The sequence below is a fragment of the Lepisosteus oculatus genome, chromosome 11, assembly GCF_040954835.1.
Source record: "Lepisosteus oculatus isolate fLepOcu1 chromosome 11, fLepOcu1.hap2, whole genome shotgun sequence".
In the NCBI taxonomy this organism is placed as follows: domain Eukaryota; kingdom Metazoa; phylum Chordata; class Actinopteri; order Semionotiformes; family Lepisosteidae; genus Lepisosteus; species Lepisosteus oculatus.
This window is the reverse complement of record NC_090706.1, coordinates 4,311,705-4,329,211: the sequence shown is the minus strand read 5'-3', so window position 1 is coordinate 4,329,211 and position 17,507 is coordinate 4,311,705. Positions and strand designations below refer to the sequence as shown.

Sequence of the window (17,507 nt, the reverse complement as noted above, 5' to 3'; positions counted from 1 at the left end):
TTGTTTTTTATTTACAGAAAAAGAATTTCAGCTTTAAAAAACGGAAAGGCAACAGACAAAATTTACATTGGAGTTTTTGGAAAAACAGGAGTGGGAAAGAGCTCTTTGATAAATGCCATTCTGGATGAGAGACAGTTGGTGCCTTCAGCAAGTGGGCACGCTTGTACCTCAGTCTTTGTTCATGTGCAGATAAATGAAAACTCCTCCAAATACAAGGCTGAGATTGATTTCATCAGCAAAGAGGTGAGCATTATGAGTCCCAGTGTCTTGGTGAATTGATCATCATCGTAGCCTGAGAAGTTTATTCTGACTGGATTTTTTGGTTATATCAACGTGCTGCAACAATTCATTCTTGTTGTTTTAATTTGAACAGACAACACCAATGCTGTGAGCTATGGTATGCAAATCATCAAGCTTGGCTTCATTAACACTCCTCTGTTGCAGCCTCTTACAAACTCCTTCTTTACACACATGATGACTTGGGTTCACAGCAGTGCATCATCTTTCCAGAGGAGGGTTAGACAGGGCCAGGTGATGCAGGTGGAGTGATGCTGGCACGATCCCTTGATTTCGGGTCTCTTTCTTGGATGTAAAGTGTGTTCTAGGGAGTCTGTGCTTTGATAGGACCATTATGCTGGTTTATGCTTTGCCCCTGCTGGTGCTCTCATAATCAAATGAAACTGGATTCCCATCTATTTAGATTAAACCTGATAGTCCTAAATTGGAAATAAATATGAAACATGGTAACATTGCAGAACAAACCTTAAGAGCATAATGATTTATTTTTGGTATGCAAATAGAAGCACTCATGTGCCCTCATAACACATTATGATCAGGCAGGCTTTCTGAAATGCCAGTTTGCTTCAGGTAACGGTATTTCTATTTAACCAACCAATCATCTCCACAACCAGTTTCTTTTGCAGTCTTCTTTTCAGATGCAGAAACAGCATTTTACTGTTTGGAATGAAACTGCCTTTGGAATACTATTGCACATCTTGGTCATTTGTTAGCATGGTTTTTTACTCTTTACAGTACCCTTACAGTGCAGGGTTCGACTGGAGCTATAATATCTGCCCTGGCAGAGACAGAGGCCCTGGACAGGGCTGTGCAATTTCACCTCTATTGTGTGAGCTTTCGTTAGAGCCACTATTAGACAGCCCAGTGTCATTAATCTATATCTATTTCACTTAATGTTGATGACATTCTTTTGTTGATGTTTTTAGCTTACTTACCCCCTGTTCTAGATACAATATGACAATTGTAGTTTTTCTGGATATAAAATATATTGCTCAAAGTTTGCATTCCTGATGGGGATTCATTCCTATCCTCTCTTTCACATTCAGTGTGACTGGTACCCTTTGGAAATTACTAGAGGAAGGGCACTTCTGGCTTTATCCAGATGGTATCTACAGCTATGGCCACATTAAATGGTGGAATAATATCTGGGATGAAGTCCAGCAGATTTATATCCAAAGATGTCAGAATGAGGAATCAAACTAGTGTCTAAGAGAGCTCAGCCTGACAGGATTTTGAAGTACACATCCTAATTACTACTACGATAACACCTGCATAGACAGAGAGTGTGTGTGAGCCATATTGACCTTATCAGTCCCCTTCAGGTTTATTGAAGACAGTCATCCCAATGTAGCCAGTGATGACTATCAAATCTAACTGGAACATGCCAGTACTATTGTTCCTAATCATTAACGATTCACACATTGCCAACAACTTTCATGCACTTCGTCTTCTCAGATATAAACATTACACTCCAGGGCTATTCAATTTCTTCATGAATTCATATATTAATGTAGTCAGTGTTGTGAATACAATTCCCCCCTCAGTGAATTTCAGACTCTGGTGCTATTTTCTCTGGCTGCTCCCCCACGCTTGCACATTACTCTTCCCCAAGAGGTAGTAACTGTATAATCAGACTCAGCATTGAATCTTTGGCCAAACAATTTTTATGACATGAGTTATCACATCAGTCTGGCCTTGTAGGAGGAAGAACGTTGGACCTGAAAATAAAGCAATGACCAACTGGTTGAATTGGTTTGCCTAAATAGCAGAAAGGCAGTGATGAGCCACAAACCTAAAGACAAATTCAGCTTTGTGTAAGGAAAGTGCTTCCTGTATCTGGAATTTAAATGTACTTATAACCCCACAAACAACCACAAAGAACACTTCTGACTGTCATCTACAAAAAGAACCTTTAAGGTTTTAACAATTGTTGTTTTAGGATTGGGAGATAGAAAAACAGTTCCTGCTTGAAATAATTTCTGAAAAGACAAATGATGGTGATGACATGCAACAAATAGCAGCAGAAAAGATCAAAGCAGTTTATGGAGCAGATGCACTGAAAAACATTGATGAACTGAAGGGATCCAAAAACATTCCAGAAATCCCAGACTCTCTTAAGAAAGTTGTCTCTTTCAATGATGTAAGTAAAGTTTTTTGATAATGCAATTTCTCAATCTTGTTCTCTTGCTTCTAGTAGTCTTCAGAAGCAAATTGTTTTTTCAGTGTAGAAATAAGGTTCATGTGTTCATAATTTCTGGTTTGTGTAGACTTCCAGTAAATGTTCTATCTGAATACCAGTAATTCTCTCCTGCAGGCATCAAGTCTTGGTAAAGAGATAAGCTGTTACATTCGCAGTGACAGCAAGGGCCAGACACAGTACTGGCCTCTCGTAAAGACAGTCACGATTTACGTACCTCGCTCTTCGGCTCTTCTAGAACGCATAGTGCTGGTGGACCTTCCTGGAGCTGGAGACGCCAATAAAATCAGAGATGAGATGTGGAAAATGGTAATACTGATGTTGCAGTGTTCATGGATTTGTGTAGTTCTTTGCCTAACATGACTTGTGGTGTTATCAAGTGAGTAATGAGCAGGCTTGCACTTGAGGTTGAGCACTTTACCTCAGGACAGGTTTAAAATCCAACAAAGTAAAATGTGCTGACAAGGTGTTCCAGTTTTCCACAGTAACCATGTTCATTTTCAGTTAGATATAGCTGCTGTGAGTTCATGAAAAGGAAAGTTTTTAATTACTTGTACTTTTTAGAACAAAAGCTGTTGGCACATCCAGTAAACCAAGCTGAGTAACCACGGACATATACTGTACATACTGTATACAGTGGTGCTGTGGCTAGCTAGGAGATGAAGAAGCTCAGTCTGTAGTGAGGATTGAGAATTTGTCTAAGTCCAAAGCCAGGAGGAAACAGGGAGGTAACAGGCCATAATAACAATAAACTTTATATAAACCTTTAAAGGTGGCTTCTCAAAGCGCTTTACAGAATGACAACAGCAACATCAACAATTAAAAATAAACAATAAAAAATACACAAGATAAACCCGATGAGAAGGCGCTCAGCAGACACTAGGCGGTGGCACTAAATACAGTAGGAGCAGAGGGATAAAGAATGGAACCAGTTAAGGAAAGGCTCTTCTAAAGAACAAGGTGTTGAGTCTGGATCTGACTCCAGAAATATGACTTTCTGATATCGTTGGGCAGAGAGATTGGGGGCGTAACAGGAGAAGGCCCTGTTACCCAAGAGTGTAGACGGGCTTGGGGGACTGTTAGGAGACCAGAATTAAAATACCAAAGGTTGCAAGATGGGGAGTAGGGCAATAATAGTTCAGACAGGTTCTGAGGTCCCAAGCCACGCAGAGCCTTATAGATGAACATGAGGATTTTGAAGTCGAGGGAATCTGACAGACAGGTTGAAGAGATGAGCAAGGGTCAGAGCCAAGGAGTGTTCTTGGAGAGACGAGGAAAATTAGCAAGCAGTCGTCAGTGTACTGAAAAAAGCAGAGCTAAAAGAAAAAGCAAGGAAAGCATAGTGTGGGAAACACAGTTATGTGGGGTGTGTTTGGCAGGGAGGCAGAGCCCTCAATAGAGTGCTATGTGTCACTATAGTATGCGACCACAGCTGAATAGTGCTTTGAATTAAAGAGATTCAGCTAGGGGCGTAACTATAAGACCAAGCTGGCCGGAAAGAGATCTAGCCAGCACATTAGTCCTGAGCTAGCTTCATAGCAGAGACGAGATGAGGTCTCCCATTAACATACATGCAACGCCATGGCAGTGAGAGTTGCTGGGACGAAGCTGTGACAGCAGAGAGTGTGAGACACTGCTAATAATAGGAGTAGGACACAACATGTGAGAGCAGACTAGCAGCAGCAGCTTGAGAAACTCCAGTGGAGAGAAATGGGAGCTACAATCTTGGAAGAGATTGTGAAGAAAATGCTCCAGAGGAGACAGGATGATGGCAGCAGTTCCAGAGGGAATTGTGTGATTTAAAAGATCTATTGCTTTAAAGGGATGACAACCTTTTTGAAAGTGTAGGGACAGAACTGCAAGGGGAGTCTGACGAGCGAGAGTAGTGTGACTTAGTTTTTATGTGAATTAGTGTGTTAGTGTGTGTACTGCAGTGTCAGGTGTAGCTGAGGGTCCCTCCCCCTGGCAACGCATGGTGTCGGGGGAGAACAAAGGGTCTTTTTGGATATTAGTGACTGGTGGTTTGCATGCCGTGACAACATAGCACCCCGATACTGTATGTCGGGGTCAAGGCAGTATTGACTGGGCATGAGAGAAAGGTGTGCCAGCAGCCAGCTGTGACAAGAGAAATAAAAAGAGTGAAAAAGTTCCCCAACAGGCTGTGGGGAGCAACAGAAATGCCTGTTTCATATCCGTAGTGGAGGCCACCACACCAGTGGCGTCACAATGAGAGCAAGACTCGAGAGGCTCAGGGCTGAAGGTCAGTGGCAGAATCACAAGCTCTGTCGGATTTCACTGTTCATTCCGAAGAACACCTGGAATGAGCCTGGTCATAAATCGACTCCAGATGCTCCTAGTCTCCAGGTGATAAGTTTCAAGTGCAACCAGCTTGGACTCACCCCACAGAGCAGCAGTGGGGTTGAACACGACAACAAACCCAGTTAAATTGTTCTGAAATGATCAGAGCACAAAAATGATCATTAGTGTTACATAAGCTTTTGATGAAGCGTATTTGATACAGAAAGTCTCTCAAAGAAACTCAATTAAGTACAGTTTATAATTCTGCTTGCAAACATAGCCACTGTCCATTTTATATTTTATACTTGCACAAATTAATCAATATTGACTCGGATTTGTTTTGTTCTACAGTATCTTAGCAAATGTTCTTCAGTCTGGATTGTTAATGAAATCAACCGGGCACTGTCTGAAAAGACAGCAGCTGAAATCCTTGAGAACAGTTTACGAGACATCGCTGGAGGGGGGGAGTGTCACAACATCACTTTTATTTGCACCAAAACAGATGATATCGAGCCAGATGAATTTAAAAGGTAAACTGATAAATAATAAATATACAAACATAAACATATATATGTGATATATGTAAAAAATAAATATACTGGTGAGATCAGTATACAGACACAATACATCATGAACACATGTAGTGTCTGTATACTAATCTCACAAAAATAAAGACACTTTTAAAAGTTTTTTTTTTAATAAATGCAGGTCTTCTAACAACCAAATATTCTATTTTCAGTAATTATGACCTCAGTGATGAAGATCTTGGACTCACAGACATTGAGGTAAAAATAAAAGCAGTGGTTTATTTAAAAATATTTCCTCCCAGTAAAAATTTGGTGCCACAATTTTAGTTTGCTAAAATCAAGGACAGTTCCTAAACATTTTTAAGAGTGTATAGTCAGTTTTTAGTCCCCAAATCAAGCATTCTTCCTTTTAGATATTTTAACTTAACTGAGAGTGTGTGTGTATGTGTACCCACTGTATGCGTGCACTTCACAGTTCACTAATTCACTGATATTATTTCTTGGTTTTATTATTCTAATTTTAGCTTAAATTGCCTCATAAAGAAGGTTTAATGACAATATTTAAAGAGATTATTCTATGAATTATAAATGAGTACACTGATAAACAAACAAGCTCTTTGCAGGACCCTTTAATAAAGGAGAAAAAGGAAAAAGAGGCGTGTATACTGCTCCGCAATGAAAAGATTAAGAAAGAATTACAACTACTCCTTGATTCCAAAGCTCAGGTAAGAGATCTCAGGGGACAGTTTCAGTTTGGAGATAGCTGTATATATTTATAAGATTATTCAAGAGAAATCTGCCGATAAGTGTATGTGTTTTGAATATCACGACCTTCAAGTTTTAAAATAGTTTTAGCTCGTACATTTTTATAACTTCCAGAGATAAAACAATTCATACACTTCCTACAGATGCAGCCATTCAAAACGGGTGGGGTATTTCGCGGTATACCCCGGTGAGCGTGTCGCATCAAAGCGCACTATCACGCAGTATCACGCGGTGTATCGCGTCATTTGACTACATACCGGGAAGTATCCGGAATCACCTTGTAAAACCGCCAGGAGGAGCCAATAAAGCTTAACCTCTCATGTACAGCATTTGAGCTTTTAAATTTAAACTGTGTATTATAGCATGTTAATCATCAGTCATTAAAAAGTTGGTATATTTTATGAAAGCAAGATTGCTCAGTTGGGCAAAAGTACACAACCTACCTTTATCATAAATATTTTAATTATGCAGAAATATTTTATGCATCAAAGCCTTTACCGAAGATATTACTCATATTATTAATAATGAATGACCTTGGACAAGCTGTAAACTCAAATTATTACACTAGTCCACATTATTTGTAATCGTCATTTTAAATGAAAATACTTTATTTTTTAATCGACAAAAAGTAACAACACAGCATTTCGTTGATCTAACTAACAAGGACGGGACATTAGCTAGCCAATATGATAAAGGAATAAATTACTTTTTTTGTTTATTTCTTTAGCACATTTATTTGAACATTTCCATCGATTGTACAAGCACTGAAAAACTGTCCAATCCCTAGTTCGTCGGGCATTTTCTTTTAGTATAACAGACATAAAAACTCCCTTGCTTTTAACAGAGCGTTTCATAATTTCTAACAACGAAAATTATTTAAACTGCGACACTTATCATTCAACCAGAGCTCAAAATATCACAAGGATCCTCAAGAGCACAACAAAGACTGTTTTAAAAGATACTTGTACCAGATACATGAGAATCCAAACTTTTTTATTTACGTCTTTAAAATTTATCACACAGTTACAAGTCAAATTACAGCGTCCGTATACCAGAGATTATGGTACCCCTTCAGAAGGGTGTCAGCCAGTCAGATTCCAGGACCGGAATTATCTGTTTTATAATTGAGAATATGTAAACACGTATCTAAATAAATTAATCATGATATTAATTTAAGGATCTAAATTTCCAAATCTATGTATCTATATAGGTGGTAGTATTACTGTATTTCACTTTCTTTGTAAACACGTTTTGTTAACACCCGAATCGCAGGTGGATTCTGTTTTTTGGTCTGTTATGGTCTGTAGCTCAAATCCTGCTTAACTAAAAATTAGACGCGAGAAGAGTATTATTGGACAATGTTGTAAGGCTCTGGTGGAATTTCTTTGTAAACTGAACAGTTATAGAGGAGACATGTTGTGTATCGCTTCTTTTGACACTTGTAAAAAAAAAAACATTCCAATGTTAATGCGACACAGAAGATAATGTGGTGTATTTCAAAATAACACATGTTCGGGACTGTGTACCGTACATGTATGTACAGTACACAGCGGTACCGCAGGTTGAACTGTAGGGGGCAAATCCACCCGAACCCAAAAGCCCAACATATTAATGTGCATTTGCCTGACGCTGCGCGGTTTTCATCACTCTCTGCAGGAGTAGTTTTTAATTCAGTTTGAATTATAACTGTACGTACTGTCTTCGTATTTGGCCAGGGCTTTAAAGAGAGGGCGCGCCAAAATTTTTCGGTGCCGGTGTCTGCGCTTTAAAGGTACCCCTGTCGCGGAAGAATTTGACCTCGGAACGTTCACCCAGCGTAATTATTGTTTCATTGCACTTTGACAGATTGTCTTTAAATCAATTGTTGTCAGAATATCCCCACCTCTAAACAAGAACAAAATTGCAACGATTTTATTAACTGGCTGTTTCAGTGACCTGAAGTACTGTATGTAACTTTCACTTCATCATTTACACCCACTGTAAAGTACAGATATTTACAGTTAGCGGGTCAGGAAAAGTATAGAAAGTTGTCACACCGGGCTGCACGTGGTTGCCCCAGGAGACGGGTAGTCCCGTGGCTCTCGGGACACGGTCCAGTCGCATTTTGGTCCCAGTCTCCCTTCCCCTGCCTGTCAGGGGCCTAATCATCCACTTAATCCATATTCACTCATTTCCAGTCTAATCCCGACTGGAAATGAATTGGGCTACCAGTGGCAGTGATTCCCACTGGACGTGCTGCCACACTCTTTTGGATCGCGAAACCCCGGACCATGAGCCCTCGCTCAGTGTTGTCCGCAGCAGCCCGCTGCGACTTCAACAGCAAAACCAGTCTGCTGCAGGTCGGCATTCAGTCTCTGGATCAAACCACTGATACAGACACACCAGCCTGTAGCCAGCTGGCAGCCCTTCTCCTTGCTGTGTCCTCGGCTTTCTCCGGCAAGCTCCGAATCCCTCCGCCTCTGGGTTCCCTCGGAAACCTCGGAAACCCCCTCCGAGCCCCCCAAGCTCTTGGGTTTCGGCCTGAACACCGCTGCTGCCTCTAGTAAAGAGCCGTGCCACAGCGAAATTATAATTCTTGTTGAAGGTATTGATTATGAGAGCAGGTTAAATCAAAACTTAATTTCACCTTTAGTCAATTGTAAACAATTGACCTAAACTTTAATTGCAGTTTTCCGTTGATTTGAAATGAGAAGTAACTACAATATTAGGAGATTAATGCAAGCATAAATTGCAGGAAACAAATCTTGTACTTCCTCCATAACTGTTTCTTTATGACCAGCATTATTTCTGCTACTACACTGAAAACCAAAAGTACTATTATTTAAACCTATTTCTTTCAGAGATTTCTCTTTGGTGAAAGTGGAGAAAAAGACAATGTTTTTGATATATATACAGTGAGTTCCAAAGAGTTCTGGAAAAATAAACAAGGAAAATCTGCAATCCTGGATCTCAACGACACTGGTAGGAATTTAGAGTCTGTAGGACAGGTTGTGTAGGCTTTTTGATAACTTTAGAGTAACATAGGATTTTCATCTTGTACTATAAGAATAGTGTGTATATATAATTCATAGGAAACAGGAAACCTATCATTGTTTAAAAAAATAATGGTGGTCTGAATAATACAATTTAAGGTTAACAACTACAATTTTCAACTCAAACTGAGACACAGGTAGCTCAAACACTACCTTTTAGGAGCAGAATTACTATCATATTATTATAGAAATACTGTTATCATATGGGGTGGCATGGTAGTACAGTGGTTAGCATTGCTGCCTCTCAGTGCAGAGGCCTTGGGCTCATTTCCAGACCTCAGGTACTATATGTGTGGAGTTTGTATGTTCTCGTCATGTTCCCATGGGTTTCATCCAGGTGTTTCTCTCCCAGGCCAGAAACTGTCCAGAAAAAGGATAATTGGTCTGGGAAAGTTGGCCCTTGGGTGTGTGTGTGTGCCATGTGATGGACAGGTGTCCTGTTCAGGGTGTACCTGCCTTGGGTGTACCTGCCTTGTCAGGATAGGCTCTAGAGTCCCTGCATTGGAAGTGCTGGGTCTGGCCCCTGAACTGGACAAAGTAGTTTATGTAATCATATGACACTTTAAGAAATGTAATATACATTGTATCATTAATATACCATTAATCATTAACTTTCTATGGTCACTTTGCTTTAAAGACAAATTGAAATGCCAGGTTACAGTTGTCTGGACTTTCAACTTTGTCGTCATGTAAGAAGTCAAAAACAGAAACAATTGTCTTTGAAACATGAGTAAATAATGTGGAAGGCTGGTACAGTGATTAATTTTCTGTTTAGAATAATGTAAAAGCTTAAAGGCGAGATTAAACATGCCACCTTTTAGAATATGTTAATTTTTTTCTAGAAATACCTTTACTTCAAGAACACATCAAGGAGCTGTACGTGACACACTGTGAGAAAGCTGTCAGGGACTATGTGTCAGATGTCTCTGGGATTGTTTCATATCTGCATTTGGCAAAGGAGAAACGCAGCAGAAAGGTACAAATGTGCAATATTTTATACATTCCTATTAGATATCTATTAGTGTAACTCATGGTTACAAATGAATAACAAGTAAACATAATATTATAACATGTTAGGTTTCTAAAAAATGTCTCCATAATGAGCAAGCAGGTCAGTTAAAGATGTGTCTTCCTCACACAACTGCTATGCCATTTAGATGATGAATTATTCAATTTTTTAAAATACAGTATCCTGAGAAAGTATAGGGAGTGCAAAACTCTTATTTTTATTTTTACAATGTGATCAAGAAATTAGCATGGATTATATGACGTATAATATAATGTGGATTTTATTTTCTTGCCTTATAGTTCTTGTTTCACTATGTAGCCTAAAATAGTCCCCAGAGTTAATTACACTGTGTGTCTTCACTGTAAACAAGTAAGGGTTCATTCCATGGTGAAAAGTAAAGAACAAGTTCTTCAGAAAGAAGGCTCCAAAGGTGAAATGTTGTTTCTTTTCATTATGGAATAAACCTTTACTTGTTCCTTTGCAGCCTGCGCATGCTGACGCAGCTCCCTACTTGAACATCCCCATTTGTTTATTTCTGGACTCTTAGAATTCTTTTGACTTGTACATGATAAGGAGTCGAGGAGTCATCTTTGTTACTCTTAAACATTTTCTTTAGATTCTTTTATTTATTATGGTGACTAAAATGAGCATAAAATTCAATACAAGGTCTTAACAGTGGCTTGTAAAGTTTGAGCAGTACTTCCTTTGATATAAACATTTCTTTCACACATCATCTTGATAAGACTTAGAAGATTCCACATGTAGCACCCAGATCCCTTTCATGAAGAGCTTCAGACAACTAAAAAAAACAACCATGTAATACATACTGAATGTTCTTACTTCCTGTGTGAATCACTTTGAAATGATCAATGTTACATTGCATTTGACTCAAATGGAAAATATAATTAAATTGGATGCAGAATATAAAATATTTCCTTAACAAGGAGTTGGTATCTAAAACAGAATTCCCACCCAGTAGTTTGAGGATCAAACTCTGGACTCCTTTAACAAAAGGCTGGATGAGATTTCAGATTCATTTAGATACTGAGCTATCAAAAAGCTATCAAAAGAGCTAGATGTGCCAAGCAGCTTCTTCCACTAGTTTGCAGCCTTATGTTCATAAATGACCTAATCTAAGTAAATATTTCAGCATGTCATTTATATTCTACTACTAACGTTTAAATCTTTTAAATGTAAATTTTATATGAGTTCCTTGTGCACACCAATGTCTGTAATGCTCATTATGTAAATTTTCAGAATGAAGATGATAAACTGTTCAAACTGCTAAGCAAGAACCTGGAGAAGATGTGTGACACCCTGAAAAAGTTTTTAAACACTTCTTACAGTGAGCTTGGGAAGTACTTACAGGAAGGAGCACAACTAGCAGAAAAAAATTGTGTGAAGACTGCCAATAACGAAGTCCTGAAGCCAGTAAGACAAGTGATGTTTTCACCGCCTGTGATTTCTGCAGGTTGTGAAAGTGCAGCCCCTTAGCTTTTCTTTAAATAAGACTTTGCTAATAATTACTTTTTCCAGCAGCAGTCTGGCTGGGTTAACTCTTGCCATATGAAGCATATCATAATTTAAAATTAAAAATTAATCTGCAACTGACAATTTTTCTCAGGTATCTGGACTTGATGATGTCAGAAAATTTAGGTTTTGTAGAATATTATGAGTGTTTTATCTTTTTAATTCCGGCAGCATAGAGACCCCAGAGGTTATCACAAGACTCTCAAAGCTTTATGCAGGAATGCTGGAAGTTTCAGGTCTGCCAGTGGAAATATTGTTGATCTGAACTACACTCTGTCAAAACCTATGTATGAGAAGGTAAATCACATCTTTATTAGCACCTTCAGGTGAGTACGTTAAGAATATCTCTACTGATAATATGCTCTGTTTTCCCAACTTTTATGATGCATTTTACTATTTTATTTTCTTTACTAAAATTTGGTATTTAATTTTTATTTACAAACATAATACTAATGTATTTATTACTTTAGATTTGACAGAGGCACACGAAAATCAATCAAGGGAAACCTTGACAGTTTCCAGTGTGACTTTGTCTCAAGTGAATGGCTGAAGCATCACAAGAATTCTCCAACTTACCTGCGTCTGGTGTGCATTAAGACTGAGGTGAGGGGCAGCCTGTTTCACGGCAAAACACTGGAGAATTCTTTTAAGAAAGATTTCATGAGATGATGGATATATTGAGTCACCTAGGCTGAAGTAACCTTTGCTTGCTTACATAATAGAAATATGAAATGCAAATGTTATACAAAAATCAAATGCTATATTTGTACAAATTGCAATAATTTGTACTAATAATGCACTGTGAAACTAAACAAACTGTTCAAATAAAATGACCAGATGAGCAGACCTCTCTGTTTCACATATCCTATAACCTAAAGTGTTTTCTGGTTTTATTCTAGTTGAGACATTTACTGAGTGACTTGGAAAAGATTATTCTTAATAAGAAGAAAAACATCTATAATTCCCTGAGTGATTCAGTCAAGAATGCCATGCTTTCAGCTTACCAAGGTAAGAAGAACACAGCTACAGCATCTTTTAAAACTTTGATGCACATATATATCTATAAAATCCCATTGACAAAAGCTGATGATAAAAAAGTTTAAGGGATGCCTGTCACGATCGTAATCCCTCCTCTTAAGGGCGCTCCAACCCTTTGGTATTTTGGTTGATTATGTGCACCTGCCACCTGTTTTGTGTCTCATTATTTAATCCTGGTGCTCCTGCTATTCCTGGCTCAGCACTGGGAGATGGATGCCCGGAAGCCCGCCTACCAGCGGGTCCAGGAGAGACCCGATGGCACAGGCTTCACCACGGAGTCCTGACTGTCTGAGTCCGGGGCTCGGAGCGCCTGGCCTCGTTAGCCTGGTTTTATTCCCTATCCCTGTTAAGGTTTTTAACTGTGTTTGTTTCGTCTTGGTTGGATACTCTGGTTTTGGACTTTGGACTGCGCCCCGGATTCCCCCTTTTGGACTGTCTGGACCACTTTGCCCTTGCCATGACCCCTGAGCACCAGATCACTGTCGTCACGCCCCCCTGTCTGTCAACCCATCCAATCCTTCTGTACCTTCCCCGGGTGTCCTTCTCCACTTACTTCCAGATTTCACTGTCTGCACAGGGTCCTGAACTACACTTCAGGACTGGCTCCCATTACAATACCTACTGCAACAAATATTCCAAGCATTCACAAGCATTGAATTCTTGGATGTTGTTGTTCCTAGTGAAATATTTATATGAAATCGATACAGGCTATTATACAAAAATTATGTTTACATGAAATACTACATGAAACTAACAAAACTAATATAATACGACACTTTTGTATTTCAGAGGGAGCATGCATTACTGGAACCTTTACTTTATCAAAGATTAAAGCAGCTCTTGAAACCCAGATTGAGTCACTGAAAACATGCATGTTTCAGGAAGCAAAGACAGAGATGCTGAGGCAGTTTAATGACATGAAGGTTTGTGTTCAATTGACGTACAGTACACCCTGCCAATTTAAGTTTTTAGATTGCAGTGTTTGAGACTTTGCTCAGTTCTACTAAGACTGGTAAAATAACTGATGGGTGAAGATATTTTAACTCTACATATATGCATAATGAAAACTGAGTTAATTAACTTGGTTATAAAATTATAACCATTCGTAACTATAAAAACACATTGTCTTCCTATTTATTGAATCAGTATTGGATTTTGCCAGTCCTCCTTCACTTCTTTTACAAAATGCCAGATGAGTTCAAGAAGTAGTCATTCAACCTTCTATCAGTATTTTGAATTTACAAAGTAAAGACTAAACATTTATCTCCTGTTTGAAATATTGTTATTCATGTTTTTTATTTAATAACAGAAATTAGTTAATAACATCATATTCATTTTAAAGATACATCAGATTTTTCTCTGCTCTCTTTAGGAGATAATTGTAAACAGACTGCAGAATGAAATGAGTACTTCACTTACTCTGTATCTAAGACAAATTCCAGGAGATATTTCTTTCCCAGGTAAGAAAGTGAATCACATTTATTGATATAATCCACAGCCAGCTCTGGTGCAGGCTGAACGTGAAGTTAAAGACAGCCGTTAGGTAGCTGGTGAAAACCAGGCAGCTACATGGAAGAACTGAAAATCCCAACAGGAGTGTGACAGGAAATATGCTAAAAGGAAAATTAAAATGAGGTGGAATTAAGGTAAAATTGTAGGCCATGGAAGTGGAAGAGAAGGTGGAGGGAAAGAAGGTCAAGAGAAATACTGTATAAACTGATGGATTAGAAAGGAAAGAGAAGGCCTGTGGAGTACGTCACATCTTTAAAGACTGCGTCTGAGGAAAGGAACAGGGGGATGGGATCTGTAGTGCCTGTGGCAGGCTCAGGGAGGGTGAAAGAGATGAAGAAACCATCAGGTCAGGCTACAGCAGGAACAGAGGGAGGAAGGAAAGCCGTCTCTGGGAGAGTCCAGCTGACGCCCAGCCTGTGGAAAGGAAACAGGAATCGAGGAGAGAAAAGGGAGCTCTCTGAGTGAAGGGTGTCAGACAGGTGAATGCTAAAAATACCCCAAACAGAAGAGAGGAAGAGTGAAGGGGGAACAGAGGACACTGAAGAAGCTCGCCGTGGGGAGATCTGCAGCCTGGAACTCCACTGTATCGCTGGAGAGAGACAGTAGAGGGCAGACAAGTGCCAGCAAGCTGAGAATAGGAAGGACAGGAGAGTGAGAGAGGAGCTACTGTATGAGGGAGAGAAGCAGCTGATGTCGTCTGAGGTTTCAGAGAGAGAAAGTCATGAAAGAGATGAGTTCCATGAGCGGGAATTAAACCAGTGTGTTTGTGGCAGACTGGCAGTTTGAGAGAGCACCAAAGAGAGAGTCAGACCCATGTAATACATGTGACAGGGGTAAAGAGATTAGAGTACAAGGTGAGGAATTCAGAACAAGTCATATAAAACCTTCCTAAAATTAATACTAGATTGCTATGATTTCAACAAAAAGCAGCTTTTTTTCAGATTGCATTGTAAGTAGCCTTTTCCTCATGGCTGGGATGTGATTCCCTCAGTAAAGTTAGTTAAAGCCACATCAAACAGTATCTCAGATTGGTCACCCACTGAACTACCTAATTCTAGCTTAGTCCAAAGCTGCTGAGTCAAAAAATAGTTAATGTCATGGTGTCATCTGTTGATCTATCGTATATAGATTATGATAAATTCACAGTATTGCTGACTTACACTAGATATCTATTTTAAGACATCTGTTTTGTTTATTTTGACTTAATAATTCACTGCTTTTATCTGTAGATGTTGCAGAAGAGTTTGAGAGGATGAAGGAGTCCTGTAAAGCTTTGAACCTGCAGATTTTTACATAGAAATCATACCCCTGGAGAAGACCAATGAACATGTGTTGTGTCCAATGACTGCAGGACACAGAGCAGTGCTCTCTGTATTTTTCATTTAATAATAATTGCTTACACTTATATAGGGCTTTTCAGACACTCCAATCAAAGCTTTACAGGTAATGAGGACTCCCCTCCACCACCACCGATGTGCAGGATCCACCTGGATGATGCGACAGCAGCCATGTCCCTGTCACTATCCTGGGGCATTAGGACACACAGACCACAGGGTGAGCTCCCCCTGCTGGCCCCACTAACACCTCTTCCAGCAGCAACCATAGTTTTTCCCAGGAGGTCTCCCATCCAGGTACTGACCAGGCTCACACCTGCAGGCTCACACCTGCTGAGCTTCAGTGGGCTGCTAGTTGTGAGTTGCAGGGTGATATGACTGCTGGCCAGTTTAAGATTGAGTATCCAGTTAAATACTTCTCTTTGCAATCTTTCAGTTTGTTTCATTCTACATTTTGCATCAGTGCTATGTAATGTTCTCTATATTATTCTGCCACATTAGTGTCACTGCTGAGCATTAAAGTGTGTTCTTTAACTGAAGTGTGCTACACAACAATCACTATCTACACACACCTCGGAGAATTGTTTTTTTTATTTTTGATTAAAATAGATTAGTTATTCAGATCTCATTATTCATGGTCATAATAAATGTACTTTCTTATTTTAGAGTAAGCAGCTAATTACAATCTGAAACAATATTAGATAAAGTGCAGATGTATTTTGTTTTCATGATCTTTTCCTGTATTTTTTAGTCAGAATTAACAAAACAATATATAGAGTTTATCTAACGAAAGTTCGGGAGGGATGACAACAACCACGCTCGATCGTTCCCATTTGTCAGTAATTAGCAATCACGCCCTTCATCCTTCCTCCACCAAATGCTATAAATACCAACATGATATCTCTCTCCCTCGCGTGCGACTTTCTGCATCCCACCTCCACCCCAACTCCACCTCTGTGGCGACCCCTTGGTTGCCCAGCGTTTGGGTCCTGGCCCCCTCGTCCTGTGGCCAGGAGGTTGGTCCTCAGCCAAGCGGGTTAAGACAAATTCCGCTCCATAACAGTTCATCACGCTTTGATCTTGGGCGTTGTCATTCCTAGTGAAACGTGGCAATACAGAAATTACTGTACTTGGTGACTATATGGGTAACTGAGTGACTATAAAATCAGAATATTTTTTTAATCAATGTGTTTTATAATAAATATTTTAATATGCAACTTTAATGTTTTTAGGAATAAAATAACATTTTAGTGGAGGTAATCAGAGCAATTAGTCCAATTAAGTGTAAACTAAGGTTCTAATTTACCATTATGTTGATTTTTTTATGGGAACTTATGAATTGTTCTATTCAATATGTTGAATATTTTCATTAATCTTTGTTCATTTCGTTAACATAAAGAAGATTGTTAAAAAATAATAAAATACTCCATATCTAGGCAGTGTCTGAGCGTCTTCCACTTCTTAATTATTAACATCACTGTGCTCTTGATTTGTGTCTTTATACCACTTTATCCCTGAGTTGTTTTAAAAAGCACCTTCATCTGGTTGTGTGTCGTTATAGAGCAATTCTTTTTTATTCTGAAATCTTGTGAAGTACAATATATAATTGTTCACAAAGAAGCAACCCAGTTAGTTGAAGTAGTTTAGTGCACCAAAATAATTTTAGATTTGACACAGTAAAGGGTTTAAATACTTATGCAATCATGCCTTTTCCATTTGTGTTTCATATTGCCTATTTACTTCTCTTTTTCTCTATTTGCTTTAAATGTGTGGTGTTGTGTACACAACAAATATTAAAATATATATTTCTAGTGTCGTGATAACAGCAGGCTTTAAAGCAACAAAATGTAAGAACTGTGTAAGGGGCTGAATACTTTTTCAAGGTACAGCGTGTAACCACTAGGTGGAACTGCTGTTCTATGTTTCTTCTGTAATACTATTACAAGGTCAAAAGTTGGCACCTGGATT

At 39.0% G+C, this 17,507-nt stretch overlaps 1 protein-coding gene across 5 annotated transcripts in view; it reads left to right on the top strand.

Annotated features, from left to right (window-relative positions):
- nuggc.1 (nuclear GTPase, germinal center associated, tandem duplicate 1) overlaps window positions 1-16,975 on the top strand; it is a 56,423-nt gene extending 39,448 nt beyond the window's left edge. For 3 of the 5 annotated variants that reach the window (XM_069195531.1, XM_069195532.1, XM_069195530.1), the window contains 15 exons: window positions 18-243; window positions 2,237-2,437; window positions 2,612-2,803; window positions 5,144-5,322; window positions 5,532-5,577; window positions 5,943-6,044; window positions 8,925-9,045; window positions 9,959-10,092; window positions 11,383-11,556; window positions 11,827-11,981; window positions 12,126-12,258; window positions 12,555-12,663; window positions 13,483-13,616; window positions 14,066-14,153; window positions 15,435-16,975. In XM_069195531.1, the coding sequence (XP_069051632.1) occupies window positions 18-243; window positions 2,237-2,437; window positions 2,612-2,803; window positions 5,144-5,322; window positions 5,532-5,577; window positions 5,943-6,044; window positions 8,925-9,045; window positions 9,959-10,092; window positions 11,383-11,556; window positions 11,827-11,981; window positions 12,126-12,258; window positions 12,555-12,663; window positions 13,483-13,616; window positions 14,066-14,153; window positions 15,435-15,502 (2,062 nt within the window). In that variant the 3' untranslated portion in view covers window positions 15,503-16,975. The remainder of the gene's footprint in view (window positions 1-17; window positions 244-2,236; window positions 2,438-2,611; window positions 2,804-5,143; window positions 5,323-5,531; window positions 5,578-5,942; window positions 6,045-8,924; window positions 9,046-9,958; window positions 10,093-11,382; window positions 11,557-11,826; window positions 11,982-12,125; window positions 12,259-12,554; window positions 12,664-13,482; window positions 13,617-14,065; window positions 14,154-15,434) is intronic. The other 2 variants (XM_069195534.1, XM_069195533.1) reach the window with 1 other exon arrangement.
- Window positions 16,976-17,507: the final 532 nt, after the last annotated feature.